The 23,517-nt window shown below is 34.5% G+C and overlaps 1 protein-coding gene across 1 annotated transcript in view; it reads right to left on the bottom strand.

Annotated features, from left to right (window-relative positions):
- LOC107600110 (kelch-like protein 29) overlaps positions 1–23,517 on the bottom strand; it is a 273,806-nt gene that overhangs the window by 75,192 nt on the left and 175,097 nt on the right. Inside the window, exon 6 of the mRNA XM_016291900.1 lies at positions 7,454–7,592. Coding sequence (XP_016147386.1) covers positions 7,454–7,592 — 139 coding nt within the window. The remainder of the gene's footprint in view (positions 1–7,453; positions 7,593–23,517) is intronic.

Below are 23,517 nucleotides of genomic sequence, written 5' to 3' on the forward strand. Positions count from 1 at the left end.
CATTCGATTATGAACGCGATATTGCGTAGCTTGTCAGTAGTGTAAGTGTTTTTATTAATGTCATTAATGATTTTGTTAATACAGCATATAGCACTAGTCAACTAAATGAATGCAACATGGCAAAGATGAATGCACTTTTGGAAGTTGAATGTAAGGGAAATGTCATTTTGGAATTTCTGTGGTTTAATATGATATTGTTGTTCATGTATGTTCATGATGAAATTTTCTTTTATTGTTGTAATTAATTTATAGCATTAACAAGATGACCCGTTGAATTCATTTTGGGAGCGATGACTGATTGAATGTATTTTTAGTCCAGCGCCTGTATATAAGGTTAGTATTGACCAAGTCCAGAGGCTGTCATATGTGGATCAACTTACTATGTTGTGTATTTTCAACAGTTTCAATATGAAAAATTCCTTTTATATTGATTCAATGGATTTATTGCATTTTGGAAAAAAAACGTGTCATGGATTTATTGCATTTTGGGGAAAAAATTATGCAATTTTATAATAAATCTTTGAAAATCAAAATCTGGATTTGAATTTTTAATGTTATTATAACCTAAAGATGCTATGTGAAAGTTTGAAACAGAAAATAGTGGTTTTCATCTTGCCACTTTCTTGGTAAAGAAAACACATTTTAACTTAAATTAATCAAAATGGATTTATAGCGTTTTGGAACCAAACTCATCATATATTCTATTTTGTTTTGATCAAAATGTGCATGTTATACAGAAAGTATTAATAAAAAGGCGAAAAATGCGAAAATGGCATTCATGACACAAAGAGGGATTAAAAAAACTTGATATATTAAAAAAAATTCAGTAAAGTTAGATTTTTGTGAATACGTTTCAACATGAATATATCTTATTAACACATAGTAAAAGCTGGCACTATGCATCAATTCTCTTTTTTCTATTTCTTTTCTTTTTTTTGGAACACAAAAGGCATACGTTCTGTAGAAGGACCCTATAGGAAAAGCATAAAGCACAGATACAGTACATTTTGTTTCTTGCATCTGAAATGAAACTCAATCTGAATCAAAGGGTGAGCGTGGCATGCTTTGAGGATGGGCACAGGTGGCACACAAATGCACAGAGAGAGAGAATGACGGGGGAAGAAAGACATGGAAGGAGAGGAGGGCTGACACCACAATCTGCCTGTCCACATGGAGCGATCGTACAGTAAACCGGCCGAGATGGAAGCGTTTCATTACGTTAATACGATCCGCATAGCACCTCGAGCACATTCACAGCACACCAGCTCTCGATATCTGCATACCTGCCTGCTCATGTCTTTCACATGCAGTCACCCTGATCACTTCAAATGTAATAATTCCCAGGGGAGGATGGCAAATGTGAATAATGAGCATAAAGTGCTTTTATGCTCTGAGAGGAACGATAATCCCCTGAAGGTCAAGGGCAGGAGGAGTGAAATTAATAGCCAAGCGGCCGTTGATTGTGTTTTAGTGTCGGCTGAAGATAGCACTGATGTGTACAGTCACCAGATAACTGCCAAGCTACCAGACGGAAAGCCAATATACATGGAAAGGCCATTAGGTGAAAATGAAATTATTCTAGACATTTTTCTCAGCCTGGCAACAATGAGCATTCAATACTGTGATAATCCACCTGCCGGTTTTCTACGAAATGGTCATTTCGGACAAATATTTTCCTGCTAATTTATTGATTAAACTGCTGGGCATTCGATCTAGCTCTACAAATTAGCTTTAAATGTAATAGCGAACTGTCTAAGTTTCATGCAACTCTAAAATTACGTTCCCACAATTCCTGGTGAGTGAAAACTGTCTGCAAAGTGATGCAATGCTTAACATCAAGTGTCTAAATGCTACAGCATTCAAAACAAGCAGACGGGAATGCCGGTGTGCTCGAAAGCTAAATATTTCATCACATTTTCACCTTCTTACATGGCTCCTGAATAAACTGCCATTTTAATCTGCAACTGGATGCAGTGCATATTAAGACACAGCATCTGAATAAAACTGTAAATACTAAGTACTAATGTCTTAATTTTAATATTTTTAGTAGACTATTTACTACTGTAAATACACATTAATGTGTTTAAAGCTTCTAGATTTTGCCTCAAATATCAAAACAAAGAATCCAACAGAAATACAAGCACTACTTGACTATAACCAATAGTGTCTTTGGGAAGCAAAGACAGTTTGCATTATATAGCTATATTATAGCAGCTTTGTTGTTTAATAATATAATATAATTATAATATATGAATTTTATATATAAAAAAAAAATGTAATACAATATAATTCTGTTTATTTACTGAAATTTTGCTGTATGCATTTGTCATTTTTATTTAATCTCTTTATTTTTAAAATGTGTATAGGTAGTATTTATAAAGTTTTAGCTTTTAGTTTTGGATCTGTTTTTAGTCGTTTTAATACTACAATTGATTGCTTTTGTTGTCCTCATTTGTAAGTCGCTTTCGATAAAAGCGTCTGATAAATGACTAAATAAAAAAAAATATATATATATATACAGTGGTGGGAAAAAGTATAGGCCCCCTTCCTGATTTCTTATTTTTTTGCATGTTTGTCACACTTTAAATTAGCTTAAAGAGGAAAATATATAATATAATAATCAAATAATGATTTTTTTTTTAATTAAATTCATTAGTCATTCATCAGAGAGTATATATAAATACATATGGTGTATAGAAATGTCTAGTTAAATCTAGTAAAAAATAATTTTAGAGGCAAAACTCAAAAACCTTAAGTTGTTCTCCTAAAAATGAATAGTTGGTCATCATTTACGTTGTTCCAGACAGGAATTATTTTCTATTTATTTAACATAAAAGGAGAAAAGAAAGTCTAAGTCTCTGTTATCCATACAAAGAAAGAGGATAGTGATTCATATTATCAAGCTCCAAAAAAAGTATATGTATGTCAGAAACATTTTTATAATATTATATATATATATTAATATAATAAGAAAATCTGAAAAAAAACAACAACTGAGAATTCAGATTTCTCTGGCTGTGTATTACAGATCATTTCAGCTGACAGAAAACATCCTGCAATATAATTAGGGGTATTAGTTATACCTCATTTCATCCCATTTCTGCTTGCCTAGAGGACAACTTAAGTAAAATATGACACAGCTTACCCTGTTCTCTTTTTCGCCACAAAACGGATACAAAGTCTAGAAGAAAAATCTACAGATACGACCAAAATGCATGATGGGAAAAAGGAATAAACAAAAAAAAAGCCCTTTTTTAGAGGTTTGGAGAGAAAATTGTGCTGCCGAATCATTACAGCATGAAATATGAATGAAGGAGCCCACTGTGGAACTTCATTACTGTATATAAACTTCAACCCTCCCTACAAAAACACCAAGAAAGTGACTTTCCTCTAGTGCAGGAGGTAATTGTGCCTTCATAGAAGTCGACTGTCACATATCCCATGGGATTAATGATCTCCCACTGTTTTCCGAATGAAACCTTGCTAGTTCCTCGCACTTGTAACGCCACATCTAGTGTAAAACAACTGCGCGGTCTTATATAAATAAATAAATCAGAGCACGGTGTCAAAGCTACTTTAAGCTAGCTGAGTTTCACATTACGCACATATGCTGACAGCTTGCCACAGTTGCACTACCCATAAATTAAAGTGGCACCAAGCATACTTATTGAAAATCCGAAGGGGAAAATGGAATTACTGAGGGCAATCCGTCTCTGCGCTCCATGCGGCAGACGCTAAAGGGGAGGGTAATGGCTTTTTTTCCCGTGGCCGAGAGGAAGCGTGTGTGCACATTTAGGAGGTGCATTATATCCTTCAGGTGGCTCAGATGAGCTTAATGACTTAATGAAAAAATTCACCCCCCTCACAGTTGTCATGAAGGGCAAAATTAGCTATATAGACCAAAATCATTTTTTGAACCAGGCTGTAAACATGTTTTTTTCTGCTGTAAAGTTAGGCATTTTAACATGGGGAGTCTATGGGATTGACTTCCTTTTGCAGCCAGCCTCTAGCGGCCAGTTGATGAATTACAGTTTAAGTCACTTCCGTGTTGGCTTCACGAGAGAGAGCGGGAGGTTGCCGCTTGGTTTGAATGAGCAGCTGAAAGTAGTAAAGCATTGATATTTCAAAAAAAGTGTCCTGGTGTATTTCATGCCTGTTTATAATTAAAAGCCCCACATTATTATTATTGTTTGTATTGGTATCTATCTATCTATCTATCTATCTATCTATCTATCTATCTATCTATCTATCTATCTATCTATCTATCTATCTATCTATCTATCTATGTCTTGATAACCTCTGCTTTTCACGTAAAAAATGTGTTTACATTTTTCGGATTTTCAATTTATTAAATTTATTTTACATTCATTCATTGCAATATGAAATTTAGGGTCATGAAATGGACGTAGCCTGGACTTTGTTATCTAATGCTTTGGACTTTGGACATTAGACTTTGTGCTCCTTTCATTTCCATTTATATGCAATGCTAACATGGGAGAGTGAAAACAAAAGCATGTCCGAAAACGTTATATTTCCAAAGTCTAATGAACTTTGACCTGTAAATTCATAAAGCGTAAAACAAGACTAACAGAGAGTCTAACAGTCACAGATTAAACTCTTGATTCAAAACAAACAATAGAAACCTCAAAGCTACGATGTAGTGCATGTAGAATTTTTGGGAAATTTTATATGTTCACATTTTTCAACCCCTCCCCTTCACCAATCCAAACAATAACCACCCCACATTTTCAGTCTTTTTCGCTTAGAAATATGTCATTTAAATGGGCAAATCCCATCATCAAATTAAATAGTAAAATATGTCTTATTATGCAGTTAAATTGGGTTGCGAATGTCGTGTTATGTTGACTTTAAGGAATTGGGCTTTAACCTTGACAGGTTCATGCTCAGGTGAGGGTGACCCAGATCCTGGAGACGTACTGAGATCACAAATACTGCTCTTTCACTACTTTGCCCTTGAGCGAGGCACTTAACCCAAGGCTGCTTCAGGGAAACTGTTCTTGCTATTAGCATGGTGTGGATGAAATGCATCTGTGAAATGGTAAAAACACTGATAAACACTGAGTATTCACGTATGTACGTTACATAGAAACAATTTGATTTTCAGTGCAGGGGCCCATAAGTTGAGCTGCAAAAAAAAAGCAGCATGCGATTTGGTAAAGCAATGAAATCCTCTATGAATTTTAGCGCTGGGGAAGCTAATCTATGGACATCGCCTTCAGTCTGATATCACCAAACAATCATTCAAGGTCCTCTGTCAAACGCAAGGTCAGTGGCAGTTGGACCTTAAAGGGACACTTGTGTGCGCACGTCTACACAACTCTTGATGTTTACGAGGACAATTTTTTCTATAAGGTGACTGGTGTCTACCCAGAGTACCTGCGTGAGGGTTTTAGCATTCAGTGGAATAGAAGGAGACAGGTGACTTTGAGACAGAAAGTGCAGGGACGACAAGTCCTGCCCACTGGACTGAGTCTATGAATTGTGAATGCGAAAAAGCAGCAACTATGCCAAGAAGAACGAAGGGCACCTGAGGACAGTCACTCACAGCTCAGACTAGCTAATGTATGGTGAGTGTTGGGGAGACTAACAAGCTTAAAAATAGTGAAGCTAACTAACTACATTATTTGATAGCATGACAGTAGTGACAATTTTTACAAAAACAAGCTATATTTTGGATAATGGTTGTATTTATGCTACACTGTTTTATCTAATAACAGAAAAAGCTAATCAAATGTGCTCTGATAGATTTTGTCCATCTTTTCTGTAGAAATAAATACAGAAAAAAGCTATCGTTAATAAGCATTTTCAAATCAGTTATATAAATTAGGACATATGTAAATTATAAATTAGGTTTTATATATATATATATATATATATATATATATATCTACAGCATCACATTTAAGCAACAAAACAACAGACCATTCAAAAGTTTGAGGTCGGTAAGATTTATTTTTAAATGTTTATGAAGAATCTATTTAATAAAAATACAGTAAAAACAGTAATTTTATGAAATATTATTACAATTTCAAATAACTGCTTTCTAATTGAATGTAGTTTAAGATGTCATTTATTCCTGTGATGCAAAGCTGAATTTTCAGCATCATTACTCCAGTGTTCAATGTCACATGAACCTTCAGAAATAATTCTAATATACTGATTTGCTGCTTAAGAAACATTTATTATTATTATTATCATGATCAATCAATGCTTTTTGTAATCCATGTTGTTTCAAAACAGCTAACAAAAATCATGCTTTACTGGAAAAAATGTGGATAGCTATTTGTTCTAGTAGTGTCTATATAATTTGTAATTTGTGTGTGTGTATATATATATATATATATATATACACACACACAAATTACAAATTATATAGACATATATATATATATAATAAAATAATAAAAACTTTAAAATATTGATGAATAAGATGTCTTGCACTGCAAAGAATTTTATAAAAGTTGTTCGTTTCAGTGACAACTGAACCTTTACTAGTTTTTTTTAACAAAAACATGACCCATCTAATAATCTATGATCCGAAAATCATTTTCAAATACGTCAACAAGTCAAAATTTTGCAGGCTCTTTAAATAAAGAGTAGCTTGTTCTTTATATCTTCACCAACACTGATGAGGAAGATTCAAAAATACACACTAAACAATGAGACGATGGATGTGCTGAAACTGCAAACACACACACACACACACACACACACACACACACACACACACACACACACACACACACACAAAATCTATTTACCAAAAATATTTGAATAAAAATGACAAAAAGTGATCTGGCAATGGATGTAGAAGAAGCGCGGCAGCTCGTGGAGAGTAAATACAGTAAATGGCTCTGACCTGTGAAGGTAACGACTCAAGAGAAAGTTGCTCGGCTCGTCTCATTGTTTGCGACTCTGAATGCGGCTCCTACCATTCAATGCGCCCACCGTGAATGTTTAACATATGAATGGGAAACTTGTATGCCTTATGAAGACCATACACTTGCTGATAAAATGGCTGACAAAGCTCATCTCATAGTCAAAATGACAGATATCACATTGCTTTTGGAGCACACTTTCCAGAATGCACAACATGGTATTTTAGGGGGGATGGTTTGAATGTCTATTGTGATTTCTTTTTTAAGGTCCCTCAATCATGGAACACATTCTCTGCTTTAAAAAATGGAAATTAATGTTAATGTGTTCTAAAATGGGGGGAAGAAAAGAGAAAAGAAAAGGGTTGACCTTTTTCCCAATTTAAGATACATTCATTTGAGCGAAACGGTGAATGGCTGCTGGCCCTGTGATAGAAACCAAAGTCTTCCTACAAACCTGCAAGAGAGAAACAGAGGAAGGGAAGAAAATGACACAAATGCGCCCTACGAAAAGAACAGATTGGATCAACGGCTGGTGGGAAGGGAGGAAGGCAAACCTTTTCACCAGGTCCTTGAAATACAAGCTGCAGGAAGCTAGAACATTTTGGTGGACTTCAAACTCTTTGCCTTCAACTATAATTTTCAGGTCTGTAAACTCTTTCTCTCTGCGCTGCTGGTTCAAATCCTTCAACATCTCTGTAGAACAAAGAAGAAACAGACAATGCCAAACACGTTTAGAATTCAGCTTTTTTTTTTTTGGAACAGATGCAACAACAAAAGCAGACAGTGGCAAATATCACCAGAGTGGCACAGATCAAAATTGAATAAAAATTTGACACTTTATGGACACATTAGAAGCAAAATAAACAATGCACATTAGACATCAAGCAGGAATTATTCAGATTAGAAGATGCAAACACACAATGGCATATTTCACAGTTTTAGAAAGAACAAAAATACCTTCGTTTCAAATATTCAGCACTCGGTGAAAGCCAGACATCAGCTGGAGAGGAACTGACTGACTGATATGGGCCAGTATCAGTGTGCACAGTACTGGCAAAAATTACAAATACATTTCCTGACAAAAGTATTGATTTATTATCATATTCCTTGGGCTACGGTGGCTTTTTTACAATACTTTATAAGATAATTGTATTGTCTGTATTTTAGGACAAAGAAACAGAGCAAGCTGAAATGATGATTAATGTGCGTCAAAAACCTAACTGGATCATTCTTTTTATTTTATAATAGATAACATTTTATATTCAACAACCTGGATGCATGACTTTCCAAAAAGAAAATGCTCTCCGCTTTCAGAATGCTAAGAAAGGAAAACAAATGTAATGTTTAAAACATGATTTTAAATACTGCCATACAGTATTTCGTTCCAAATAAATGCAGTTTATATTCATGGACAAACACTGGTGTTTAAGCTCTAAGACCATAAAATCATCATATTAATGTATTTGGTCTTGGCGGAATAGATCTGCTACGCTGCTGCTGCTGTTGGTTATTGCTGTAGTTATTATTGCTGCTGCGGCAAGCAAGTACAGGAACTTGCTACTTCTAATGCATACGGCGATACGGTGCCGTGAGTATTTAAGACATACTGCTCCTGCACAAATAGCATATAAAATAACCCGTAGCAGATCTATACAGGTGGAGCTGGGGAAGGTGGAGGGTTTCAGAGAAACTCTGAAAGCGCACTGCAGGAATCTCTAGTGAATGCTAGCCAGCCATATAAATGCAAGGCAGTACGCTCATTAGCTGCATATGCAGCATGAACCAATCAGCTTGTGCCAAGTTGTTTAACTCTCTGAATATCATCAGTTACGTTAACAACCCATCAGCCTGCGCCATCTAGAGTTTCATGACTAAACTATATGTGGAATTTTCCATTGTAATTGCATTGTAATATTAATCAAAGTATTAATCTGCAATATTACCGTTTTTACTGCATTTTTCGGTCAAATAAATTCGGCCTTGTTTTTTTATTATTATTATTATTATTTTGAATATCACAGCTGTTTGACACTGACTCACGTTTAATTTGTTTATTAATATGGCTGCTACTGCTAATACTACGACTACTATTATTAAAGATTAGTTACATTATTTGTGCAGCGATATAAAAGGCTATAAAAAGCATATTTTTACAATAGTAAACGGCCAAATTCCACATGAGATCGCAAAAGGAAGTTATTACAAACACTCGATGGTGGTTTAAAGTGAGTTTTGAGTAAAAGTGTACTAATAATCAGAAAACCAGCCAAACATCTTGTAAACAAACAGAAAGCTTCAAAGAGAGAGACAAACCTCAGCAGACACATTGCAAAATACTTTCAATTCACAAATAGTTTCATCAATACATTAAATTCCTTAAGACAAAAATGTCTGTGTTCTCTGATCTTCACTATCAAAAACAAGAAAACAAAAGAAAAGCTTGTTTGAAGTCATGCAGGGGGAAAAACATTGCATTGATGAAAAATGATATATATAGAGAGAGAGATTGAAATTAAATAAATAAAGTGTAAAATGTTTATACAGGTCTAAAAAAGTGCAAAACATATGTACAGTATATAAATATTTGCAAGTATAGTCATATTTTAGTATTAAATTAATATTCCTGCAGATCTCATTGCCTATTTGACATGTTTACCAGAATCATGGGAACATTCATGCACAATCAAGTCGGAACGCAGAGGAAACAAGCGGCAGATGTAGATGTGGACGCTTATGTAAATAGACAGATACCGAAGCAGAAGTCCAAGGAGACCAGCAACGAAAACGAGCCCCGTTTAATGAGGATCTGTAAAGCGATTCTGACAACCGGTCCTCGCACAGCAACTTTAACAGGGAGCCTGCGTAAGGTCAACAGCTTCAGACAGCCCAACACAGCAGTGTCTGAAGCCAAAGTGCAGCACAACGACAGCCATCTTGTCTCTTTATCAAACACGCTCTCTCGAAACCAGCCGCAGCTCAACCACTTTCTGCTTCACAATTCAGCTGCTAATTATAATCCAAAAATACTACCCGTTTTGACACACTGTATTGACACCGTGTTATTGCGGCTAAATATTCTGAACGGATTCACCATCGGCTAATTCACGCCACTTCCTCAGCACTGTGAGCATGGAGGAGATTTCAGAGGAGAGTGTTGATTTCTGCAGCCTAATCTGTGATATTTTTATGAATAACAGCTCGTAATGAGTGAATGTGTCTCTTGGTTGATTTTATTTGCAGCCTATACAAGCGGTTTATTTGATCTGGTAACGCAAGATTTTAGTCAAAATGCATCATGTAGTCATCGTTTGGGAACAAAGGCTGGTGGAGATGTTCTGTAAATATAGAAAATTACCTCAATTTTCATTCTAACATTTCTGATATAGACCAGCAAGCATCAATTTAAAGCGTTTAAAGCATTTTAAGTAAACAGAGCCATGTTCTACAGTGTATGGACATAATATAATTCATATTCGTTTAACTACTTATCTGAATCACTCATAAAATCACGGGACAACTGTGAAGATCCGACAGCAGGGAGAACCGAATCTAATTATTAGAAACAATGCGCTATTTCAGAAATCAATTTGATCTGCAGCGCAAAAGCAAATGGAACAGCATTGTAAACACATCAGCGAAATGAACAACTACATTAACGCAGCACGCACACAAACCCACACACACACACACACACACACAGAACAATAATGAGAGCCTTGAGCCACAGCGGCCACTTCAGCAAAACTAAACCAAACACAATGAAGCTCAGGGCCGTCTAGAATTACACTGAAATTACAAAGAAAACAGCCGATTTACTGATACTTCAACACTACAGGCCTGGTTGTTCACTGTTCAGAATGAATCAATAAATAAAGAAATAAATAGAAAAGAAATGTGTTAAATGGAATTTTAATTGCTAGAAAGCAATTAAAAGCCCACTGTATATTACAGTGTGAATTACAGTTGACATGCAAAACATTTCATAATATAAAGCCATTCTGAACAATTTGCAAATTTCTCGGGATTTTTCTGACAACTGAAGCTATTGTCTAAAAAATACTTGTGTATTTGTGAATTTTGAAGTTTTATGAAAAATAAATATTATATATATATATAATATTTATTTTTCATAAAATTTAATGAACAAAATAACTAAATAAAAAAAAGTGTTGTGCTTTCAAACACACAAAAAGGAGATTTTTTTTTGTAAGATATAACTATTATAAAATGTGTATAAAACAGTTGTTTATGGATGATGTGGTTGTTTCAGAATTAATTGATGAACAAAGAAAAAAAAAAGGCTAAATGGAATTTTAATCACTAAAAAGCTATTAAAAACCCATAGTACTTTACAATGTGAATTATACATGACATGCAAAAAAAAAAAAAAAATTCATAATATAAAGCCATTCCAAATATTTTGCAAATTTCTCTGTTTTTTTTCTGACAGTTTAGGTAATTAATAATGCTAAAACGTAATGCATACCTGCACAAATGTAACAAATTACATTTTGACTTTTTAAAAACACACACACACACACATTTATTCTTTCCAAAATGTAATTAATAGCAAAAGTAATTAGCTGGATTTTGTGTGCATTCAAATACACACAAAGCGATTTTTAGTAAGATATAAACATGAATGTATTATGATTGTTTTAAACAACAGCAAAAACCAGTGCTAAACTAGCACAAAACCTTCCTCTGCTAATTAGCAATGATAAACCTGACAGCAGTCAGAATAAAAAAAAGTCTTTGAATAATGTAACTGAATGTGCTCCACATTATACAGGTTAGTGTGTATATAATATGGGAATTGCGATCGAATCGCAGCGCAGCAAGGCTTTGTGAATCATCGTCGAACAGCATGGCTTTCACCTCCAATCTCCAGCACTGCACTCGACACCCAATTCACAAACGAATGACAGCGAAAGAGCTAGACTCATGGTTTCCACACACACATGCACACACACACAAAATACAAATAAAGAAATAATATTTCTGTGTATTTCTTTATTCTAATATGCTGATTTGGTGCTCAATTATCAATTATTGCTGGTGCTAAATTATTAATAATATTTTTTATTATCAATGTTGAAAAGAGCATTTTATTTTGTTGGAAAATGAACAGAAATATCAAAAGAACAGCATTTATTTTAAATTAAAATTTTGATCAATTTGCATCCCTGCTGAATACATATATTTATAAAATAAGTATTCATTAAAAAAATTATAATAAAAAAACAAATTTTTATGGTAATTTAATGGTTTTTAACATTGATACAAGTTTTCTGAGCACCAAATCAACATAATTTATTAATAAATGTATGCCTCCACATTTAAATGTGAATCCACATTTAATTTCTAAATGTTTATTTATTAATATCTTCAGTAGTCTTGATGATTATGAAGTGTGCAAAGAGAGATATATATATATATCATATATAACATATATATATATATATATATATATATCATTGACTTTGTCTGTGATTTATTTTTAGAAATGTAGAAACTACCAAATATTTTGTATTAAAAGAAGAGATCCTCAAAATCTTTCTTTTCGGGCTTAAAGAGTCCAGTATGTGAGAGCTGACTAACTAAAAGACTGAGATGGGAGAGACAGCTTACTGTACACGCAACAGCTTTCACTGACACAAAGACTCTACAGACGCTTTCTGAATGGCTGCCTTCAGCGCACCGCAAACACAGAGCCGGCTTCAATTCAATTGAACTGTACTGAAACATGCTCACGATGAATGGACAAGATGAAAGGGGTAATATAATGGCCATTTAAGTGCATTGGAAAGATGGACATGAAAAGGCCCTAGAGCAACCTTATGATGAGCTTTTCAGCTGCATTATTGAGCTATTCTAAGGTTCACTGGTCAGCTCATGTTTTCCAAAATGGCAGCTGCTAAACATGCGGATTGGCTCGTTACATCGGTACACTGGAACGATCCAAGCGTCCCTGCAGGGGTGTGTAAGGAGGATAAAAATAACGTGAATGCAATAGGTAAACATTTATTGCTGGTATCCATGGTGTAACAGGGCATGTCAGAGCCATTTCTATGGCAGCTACTGAGAGAATGAAAAAAAAAAAAAAAGACATCCAATCAGAAGCCAGTAAAGTGTGTCACCATTACAAATAACACAAAAACACAACAACATTTGGGGAAGAGTCCATTTGCCACTGCATGGAAGGGGAGGACGATTTATGACGCATTGCAAAACAATCCTACGGAAACGAAGCCTGGAGAAAATATCTGTGATTTCCTTTTGAATGTAACATCAGTAAAATATCTGTCATTATTTTTGAACATAACATCAGTAAGATTTTCATGTAATGCAATATGTACAGATTGTAATGTTGTAATTAATTTGCTGTTTTATGAAGCATATATTGTATACCAAGTAAAGCTTTGTATACCACAAAGCTTAGCATTATGTAAATAAAACAAAATAAAAACTAGTTAATGCTCTACATTAACATGGTAAAAATAGCCCTAGTTTTAACTTACTCAATGTAAAATTTCATTAGAAAAACAAAATAAAATAAAGCAAAAAACATGTTAATGCTCTACATTAGTTAATTTAAGTAGGTTTAACTTACCCAATTTAAAATTGACTTAGAAAAAAATCTAATAAAATTAATTAATTGTGTGTATACATCTTTTAATTTCTTTTTGCTTCTTTCATCTTCTTTTTGCTTTGAATGGCAGCAGATTCGTGCAGCTCAGTGGACTACTCCTGTTTCTTTCCAGTTGACTATCCAGGGACATGTTACCAGCGATACTGAGGCAGTGAATCTGTGCTGTATGCCTCACTGGACAAATGATCCTTGGCCTCGTCTTATAAAGGAGGAGATGCCTGTCAGGAGTCTTAGCGCTCGTCTCCAAAACCCAGAGTCCAAGACCAGCACAGTGTCACTTCATGCTACATATACTGACACACACACACACACACACACACAGATGGCCTTACAAAAACAAATCTCCAGCGAGCTAACAGAACTGAAGTGGCAAAGGCCAGCAATAAAATATATCAAGGTTACTGTGGCAGCAGCAGGTTTGTCTGTTTGAGTTCAAAGATCACGATCTGATATACTATCTGCCTCGCAGAGCTGTAATGTGAAATCTATTCCCTGACTGCATAGAATAATGACAAACTGCTTCTAAAGCAACAACCTCCATAAATATAGCCATGGGCATAATAAATAAATATACTTAGGTAAAACCCAGGATATAAAATAAATGAACCAGGACTCCAGGCTGAACTCTAACCACATTTTATTACGTTTAGTCTTTACAGATAAATAGAAGCACTCAATATACTAAAGTCAAATATTATCTAATCAACCGATATTAACACAAGAAGAATCTCTGACATCGGAAAATTACTGAGGCCCGATGGGTAATTTAAAGCGCTTCTGCAATCTCGTTTGAATTCATCTCATTTAAATGGGGTTATTTCCATCTGTCACAGCTGATCTTGTTTTCCTGCTGGATTAAACTTTATAGATTGTGACAAAACGCAGTTAGCGATGACTGTACTACACAGCGGTACGGCTGGAAAAGTCTCTGGTTGATAGCCGCAGCCCACCAGCACGGGCATGTTACTGAGCATATGAGCTCTGATGACACATATAAACCCAGAGAATACTCTCAAAATACTCACGCCTTCATGTTCACTTCATGTTGGTGACACTGGTTAACTTTTGTGATAACATATAGTAATATAGAATAAAGTGTCAAAAACTATCTAAATAATGTGAGTTAAAGGGTTAGTTCACCCAAAAACGAAAACTCTGTCATTAATTACTCACCCTCGTGTTGTTCGAAACCCGTAAGACCTTCATTCATCTTCGGAACACAATTTAAGATATTTTTGATGAAATCTGAGGGCTCTCTGACCCTCCCATAGACAGCAAGGTAACTACCACGTTCAAGGTCCAGAAAAGTACCAAGATGATCGACAAAGTAGTCCGTGTGACATCAGTGGTTCAACTGTAAAGTTACGAAGCTACGAGAATACTTTTTTGCGCAAAGAAAACAAAAATAATGACTTTATTCCACATTTTTGTCTCTACTGCGTCACTTTGGACGCGCGTTCACGACAGTATCATGACGCGAGCGTGTAGCGGCGCTGACCCAGATTCGGCGTAATGACGAAAATGTGGAATAAAGTCGTTATTTTTGTCACACGGACTACTTTGTTGATCATCTTGGTACTTTTCCTTGAACGTGGTAGTTACCTTGCTGTCTATGGGAGGGTCAGAGAGCCCTCAGATTTCATCAAAAATATCTTAAATTGTGTTCCGAAGACGAATGAAGGTATTATGGACTTCGAACAACACGAGGGTGAGTAATTAATGACAGAATTTTTTCATTTTTGGGTGAACTAACCCTTTAATGGAGAATGAATAGATGGATGGATGGTGGATAACTATATATTATTTCATATTTTAATACAAAGAAATGCTGACCATAATACTTATATCACAAATATAAATACTAGTGGTGTCAAAATTAGTGCGTTAACGCAGGCGATTAATTTTTTCAGCTTAACACATTAAAAATATTTAACGCAATTAACGCAGGGGTGGGGCTAGGGTTGGCGAGTGCGGAAACGGTACTGTTCTCGCAGCGCGTGCTCTTCAATTGCACGCACAAAGGCACGGGCGCGCGGTGTAGCCTGTATCATTTCATATCAAAGCGTGAAATAAACTACGTGCATGCAATGTCGTGGTCAGTTAAGTCATGAAGTTACCAAAACGGCGATTAAAGCTGCCTTAAAACTGTGCATGCATGTAATATATTTTAATGAGTCACATTTAAGAACATGTCTCTGAAATGGTTTTCAAAACTGTCCTGGAGCAGCCCATCACTGTCTCACTCATCTAACACACTCGATTTAACTCGTCAGTTCATTAATAGAGACTTTAAGACCTGAAGTGGGTCAGAAAAGTTAAAAAGAGTTGAGAGAAAATATGGTACGTGTCAGATCCACGTCATGTTCAGCAGCGGCAGCTAAAGAAATAACAGCCAAAATAACCTAATAACCAGCTGCTGTGATGTCTGTTAATCAAAGGACAAAGAAAAAAATAACTTTTATGGCTTTAAGGACTCATCTATTTAATATAGAATTTAGTGTTTGATAACTTCAATTTCAATTTCTGTATATTTCTACTGAAGGGCACAGGTAAATATGACATTTATTATAATGGGTTTATGTGAAGCTTGTTTTAAGTTCACTTAAATTAGAAGTTATTTTTTAAAGTCTAATAAGTGTTAAAATTGATAGCTCTCAATTATACTGTAATGTTGAATGGCTATAGTCAATGGTTAAATATTGGGGGGGGGGACTCTTTAAAAAAAAAAAAGACGCCATTAAACAAATATTAAAAAACATACTGTCTTTGTGTTGTTTGTACATTAATTTGAATATTAAATGGGAAATTATTGCAATATAAAAGTATATTTAAAAACTTTAATGTTAGGTGGGATTAGGGCTGTGCAAAAAAATCGAATGCGATTTTCATGCGCATCTCGTCAGTAAAGCCGCTTCTGTTGATTAGTAGTAAATCTCCAGCATGTGCTTTCAGATGGAGCGCCATTTCGATTTTTTGCCCAGCCCTAGGTGGAATTAATCACGATTAATTTCAGAAAAATGTGCGATTAATTAGATTGACAGCACTAATAAATACATAAATAAATACCGTTAATACAGTAAAAAGCAATCAATTTCGTCACTCACAAAAATCATCCTCTCCAATGACAGACTCCACTAGAAAATCCACTAGAAGGTTGATCAAGGCCATGATCAGATCTTTACTCCAGGACAGGTGATAAATCTTTCAACATTTCAACATATGAAGTTTCATATTTCAAGTTTTCAAAAATATTAAAAACGTCCCCTACTATAAAAATCCCACTGAAACATACATAGACTTTTACACAAGCAAAAAAAAAAACATGCACTTAATAATGTGTCAAAAACAGCTAAATAATGTAAGTCAGTGGAATCGAATGAATGGATTGGCTCGCTGATGTGAAAAAGTGTGACACGAGAGCTCCAAATAAAACATCTTAAAGTGTGCGTATAATTCTCATTAGTGCTCTTGGCCCTCTTTTGGTTGAGTACCCTGTAAATTAAAAATAAACTCGTTTACAAGGCAACGTTATGTTCCAATACAGATTCATCTAGGTTGAGGGAGAGGCCATTCGTGATGAAAATTCATAATTGACAAGCAAAGCATGGACACACACACACACACACACACACTCGAATACACGCAAGTGCATTTATCTGACTAATTCAGGAACTCATTAACTGAATTAATCGCAGCAATTAGCTCACGGAATAAGCAATTATTTTCAGCACATGGCCACAACTTAGCGATGTACAAATACACACACAGACCCAGATCCATTTAAAGTGTTAAATTATATTTGATAGGCTGGTCTTTAGGTTCAGTGTTGAATATGTTTGCATCTCAGTTCAGAACAAAGCAGCAGGAGTATGCTAATTTTCTCTCTACCCTTTTTCCTTCCCCTGTAATTAAAGAAACAATATAATCCACCAACACATTATGCTTCGAAAGAAACCACTTGGGCTTCTGGTGTACTTGTCACATTATGCCAGAAAGGAAGTTTAAAAAATAAATAAATGAAAACAATAAAAATGGCACACTTGCCAAAACATCAGCACCTCCCTTCAATTTAGTCACTTTTAAATGTTTCCAGAAATGGTTTATCGAGACAAGTAGATGCAAAAAAATAAAATTAAAAAAATACTTAAAATCCTATTTTCACCCAAGAGTTAATTCTAAATTTAATATATAATTAAATTCATTTTTTTTTTAGAATGCATTTATTTCAGTTAATAAGCAATCCTCAATTTTGGATATTATAAAAAAATACTTAAAATCCTATTTTCACCCAAGAGTTAATTCTAAATTTAATATATAATTAAATTCATTTTTTTTTAGAATGCATTTATTTCAGTTAATAAGCAATCCTCAATTTTGGATATTGCATGATGATTCTACAACAGAACTGAATGTTTCAAATTCAAATTAAGTGTATTTTCAAATATACATTTAAATTGATTCTGCTTTGAATGACAGTTTGAGCCAAAGTGTGAATTAACCAACAAAACACAGCAATATTTTATTTCAAACGGGTCAAACTAGTTTTCGACAGTATATGATGTTATAAATGTGTTTATCTAAATAATTTTTCACATCAAAACGATAGTGCTGTCAACTCAAAATGTTCATTTAGAGCAATTAACTGAGCAATTCTGAGTTTTTATCTCACAATTGTGATATAAAATGGCAAAGTTGTATTTATTTATAATCCCATAACAGAAGCAAGCCTCCATACAGTAAAGACCTTTACATTGTTACAAAACATTCTATTTTAAAAAAAAGAATGTTGGCATGGCTAGATGGAGATCTATATATATATATATATATATATATTCAAGCATTTTTTAGAACTAGAAAATAAAATAATGTGTATGTGCATACATGTAATTATTGTCTAATTATATAGACAGTGCTTAGTTTCAACTCCATTAAATCTCAGAGAATAAATCAGTGTTGGTATTGTGCTGTGAAATCATTTACTGGTGACCCCTGGGTCTGCCCAAAACAAAACCTGCTTTGGAGATCACGGCAACCAGTTATCAATGAAACCATGGCGCTTCTAATTACTTCTAATCTTGCTCTCACAATTGTATCTTATTGCTTTGCAACAAAAGAGCTTCTAAAATACTTTTTAGTTATCGTTCTTGGTGTGAACGGGGCTTTACATTGTTACAAAACATTCTATTTAAAAAAAAAGAATGTTGGCATGGATAGATGGAGATTTTATATATATATTCAAGCATTTTTTAGAACTAGAAAATAAAATAATGTGTATGTGCATATATGTAATTATTGTCTAATTATATAGACAGTGCTTAGTTTCAACTCCATTAAATCTCAGAGAATAAATCAGTGTTGGTATTGTGCTGTGAAATCATTTACTGGTGACCCCTGGGTCTGCCCAAAACAAAACCTGCTTTGGAGATCACGGCAACCAGTTATCAATGAAACCATGGCGCTTCTAATTACTTCTAATCTTGCTCTCACAATTGTATCTTATTGCTTTGCAACAAAAGAGCTTCTAAAATAAATTATTCTTATCATTTTCCATTTTTAAAATAAGATATTAGATTAGCATTCTAACGGGGGAATGCTCAACATACTCTTTTGACCATTTACTGCTACAGCCTGCTTTCATTTTTTTCAGATGGAAGAAAATCTAAGACATCTGTATAAACTATGACCTTTTCAAAACCCTCGGGCTCACCACATAATATATTACAAATATACTGAATATGTATTCTATATCCACTGCACTGTTTTGCATGAGTCATACTCAGATATTGAAATTGTGTATGTATGAGAGCATACAACAAAAAGCATCAGATAACAAAGTATTTGCAATATTAGCAGTGAACAGAGTATTTTGAGATAATACCTGAGAACAAAATCTTAAGATTATGTATTTTAATAAATGAAATCTGCTAATAGTAATCGACAAGTTTGACCCGGACAAGGTTTTCTTTTTCCTGAAAGTTCTAGTTAATATTACCGAATTGGACTAAAACTTACTGACTTTACTCAGACAAGATATACAACTTAAATTAAAAAAATTTTTGATAATTTTTGTACTTTTGGGGGGTTTTCCCAATCAAAAATGACTAGCCCACAAAAAAGAGTTGCTTATAAATGTATCATTATGCTATACCAAATACTGGATTAAATATTTTTATCCACTTGTTTTCTTTTACTTAGCACAGGTTTTGTGTTTCTTTGATTGATCGGAGCGTATACACCTCAGTTTTTGAGTGAACATGAGCAAAATTACCCACAAATAACTTTTCACTCAAAAAAAAAAAAAAGACTACAATCAATCAGTTCCAAAAAGAAATACAAAACCTGTCCTAATTGAAAGAAAATAAGTTGACAAAACTATTGAATCCAAGATTTGGCAATAATATAGCATAATGAGAGATTTTTCAAATGACAGTCATTTCTGACTGTGACCAACAAATTAGGCAAATGATTTCCAGCACTGCACAAGAATACTCACATGACTCAACACATCTGAATAAAGCAAATGCAAACCATTTGTGCCTTAAAATCTAGAGAATTCATCTAAATCCGTCACACCGTCATGTCAATTTAATACATGAGTTATTTAGTACGAGTTAGCCAGTAAGAATTTGCAATCTGCACATCATTGCCTTTCATTTCATGTACCGTTACACATCATAGAGCTCACTTCTACAAACATAGTGCTGACTCCAGCTTTTGCATCATAAAGTATGTTAAAGCCAGCATATTTCACACCTATGCTTTGCCTTATTTCAACAGATGCATTCAAATTGAGCAATGATAATACTAGGAAAATGCTTTCTGTCCACATTTCTGAGAAACGCCACGCTTTAGCTGCTCGGGTCTTTGCACGGAGAGTCATTTCCAGGCACAATCTCTATAGCCGCTGAAACTTTGATTTAACCCCAGGGAATTCGCTTTGCACAGCTCCAGGAGAAGCCACAACAAAAATAGTTATTATCTGAATGTGTTCGCTGTAGCCACACTACTAATGAACCGCCGGTGATGGCAATTATGGATCATCTTTGTAAAGCACAAGGGGATCAATTTATTTCTACCATGCGGGCGTAAAATCACTACAATATTTAAGCCAAATACCAATACAAAACATTTTATGCTGCGGAAATGTGTATATTTAAGCAATAAAGTATTTTATTTTTTCCAATATGTATTTTAGCATGTCTAGAGTCTATGCTATTCATTTTACAAACACAACATGAATGATTATGGAAGATTTCCACTGAACTGCATCTATCATGCAAAGCTTTTCTAAACTATGGAACGACAGATTGAAGTCTTCAAGCATGTTTAAGTTCTTTGTTTATAAGTGAGCGCGCGTGATTCATACTTGCATTATTCTGCCATTCACTCGCCTTTGTTTCTTGATCCATAATTACGTGCATTCTCATTAGTGGAGAAATGCACGCGTCATTGGCGCGCTGTGTGCTAGCATCTGCTCTAGTCACAGCGAGATTCATTGATAATATATTGCAGTCTATTATATACCCCGATCATTCCTGTTATGCAGGACTTACGCAGTTTCATGAGCCCATCGTTTGTGCCTTAACACACTAGTTTATATTTTAAAAGATGGAAATCATATAAGTTAGGTTCTTACACAATGCCATCACTGTAAAGTGAACATAGAAATTCATTTTAAATAATTTTGCTGTGATTTGAGCAGATGTTGTCACTTTTGCTTTTTGTCATGCAAAATTGTTAAAGCAATATTTGCTTAGAATATACAATGTTGTTTCTTTTTTAAATAAAATGTTTCAAACAAACACTTTTTTTTTTTTATCCCTGCGTCCTCAATTTCACTTTCCATTTTGTTAGCTTTTTGTAAAATTCCTTTAATTAACAAAAGCAACAGCCCACTACAACCCACTTAAGATAAGAAAACCCTTAATTATAATTTTATTTATTTATTTTTTAACTTACAGTACAGTATGCTCACCTAAAAATGATAAAGAAGCTAACTTGTATGATTTCCATCTCCAGGAAGTGACGATGTCCAGCAAGAAAACAACAAAAACATCAAATTCAAATTTGAATTCAAATTCAAATAATTCTATTATTCTATTTTCTGGTATTAGGGTTTGTGTCACTGCATTGTTTTAAAAAAATTAAAAAAATGTATTCAGCTTCATGCCGTTCTGAACCTGTATGCATGCAGGATGCGACAATTTTTGGCAGGAAAACAACAAAAATATCAAAAATATAAGTGTTTCAATTTATAGGGTTTGTGTCACTCCATTGTGTTCGACAAGAGCTTATTGAGATTGCAGGAATATGAAAGCTTATTCTGACAATTCTGCCTTGGTTCTTGTTTATTGCAAGATATATATTCAGACTGGCGAGATATAAAAGCAGAATTAAAAAAAAAAAAATCTGAAATGTGAGATATAAACTCAGAATTGCCAGATAAAAAAGGTCAAAATTGTGAGATATAATCAGAAATAAACGTGCAATTATGAGGAAAAGTCACCTTTTACAATGTTACCTTTTTTATTTTTAAGTCAGAAATGTGATATAAGCTCAAAATTGTGAGATGTAAACTCTGTGTTTATTCTGTGTTTATATCGCAATTCTGAGAATTGCTCTGAACAAAGTCTAAACTGTAAGACGTCAAATCACAGTTGCAAGGGAAAAAAAACATTGTGTAAATAAATCCTGCAACACATTTTTGCATTTTCAATATGTTTGTTCACAGAGCTCAAAAGGTTCTGCATAACAGCAAAGACCGAGCCCTTATCCATACACACACACACATCTCACCTCTGCCAATTAATCTCTAGCATTACAACTCCCTGCAAAACCCTTCCTGCTCACCTTACACCTCCAATAAAACTGATTAGGACGCAAACAGTCTATGTGTGTTGGGAAACAGAGCCAGAATCCCTTGAAATGATTGTGTTTCAAAGCACGAGGCTGTCCTGAATAACTGCTGCTGTATAATGAGTGACGCAGCCCATCCTCCATCTCCACACTGTACTTCCTCCAAGACTTCCTGCTGAGAAGGGGGCGGGTTCACCCCGCTGGCTTCCGTCTGCACCCTGATGTGAGCATTCTCACAGGAAGGAGAGGCCTGATTTGATTGGTTACAAAAAACCTCCGGTGCATATGCAAACGAGGCACCTCTGATTGTGAGCCGTATGAATGTCACTTTGTCGGATAAAAAAAAACAAAAACAGTCTCCGGGTGAGAATGGAAGGAACTAGTTTGGCATCAATTTTCTCTGACCTCGATTCTTACGCTTCTGATAATGAGAGCATGAGGGCTGGACACACATCAGCAGTACTCAAATGTGAACTTTTTAAAAAAGCTGTCAATGGTGCAACGGAGAGCAGGAGTTGGTTTGGAGAAGCCATTTTCATTCCCAAATGTCACAGGAAAACCTAGAGTCTTGTTTTCCAGAGGCTAACCTCATCTTCCCTGACTAGTCCCCTGTCAGACTTCTAATCGGCAAAGCACCCTGCTTAAAACTGCTCTTGAAATAAATGACATGCATGACATGTCTTCAGAAATACACAGAGCAAGAAAATATACACATACACTATCTTTACAAAACAATTATAAATATAAGATTTTTTGTCCTCATAATTATAAGAATGTTTTGTAAATAAATAAATAAATCAATCAAAAGTATGCATGTGCACATTACAGCTCAAACGTTTAGAAAAATTACGATTTTTTCATGTTTTTGAAAGAAGTCTCTTCTGCTCACCAAGGCTGCAATATTTGATTAAAATACAGTAAATATACAGAAATATTGTGAAATATTATTACAATTTAAAATAACGGTTTTCTATTTTTATATATTTTAAAATCTAATTTATTCCTGGGATCAAAGCTGAATTTTCAGCACCATTACTCCAGACTTCAGTGTCACATGATCCTTCAGAAATCATTCTAATATGCTGATTTGGTTCCAGAAAAACAAAAAAA

Source organism: Sinocyclocheilus grahami, unplaced genomic scaffold (genome assembly GCF_001515645.1).
Source record: "Sinocyclocheilus grahami isolate Dianchi unplaced genomic scaffold, SAMN03320097.WGS_v1.1 scaffold277.1, whole genome shotgun sequence".
Taxonomy (NCBI): domain Eukaryota; kingdom Metazoa; phylum Chordata; class Actinopteri; order Cypriniformes; family Cyprinidae; genus Sinocyclocheilus; species Sinocyclocheilus grahami.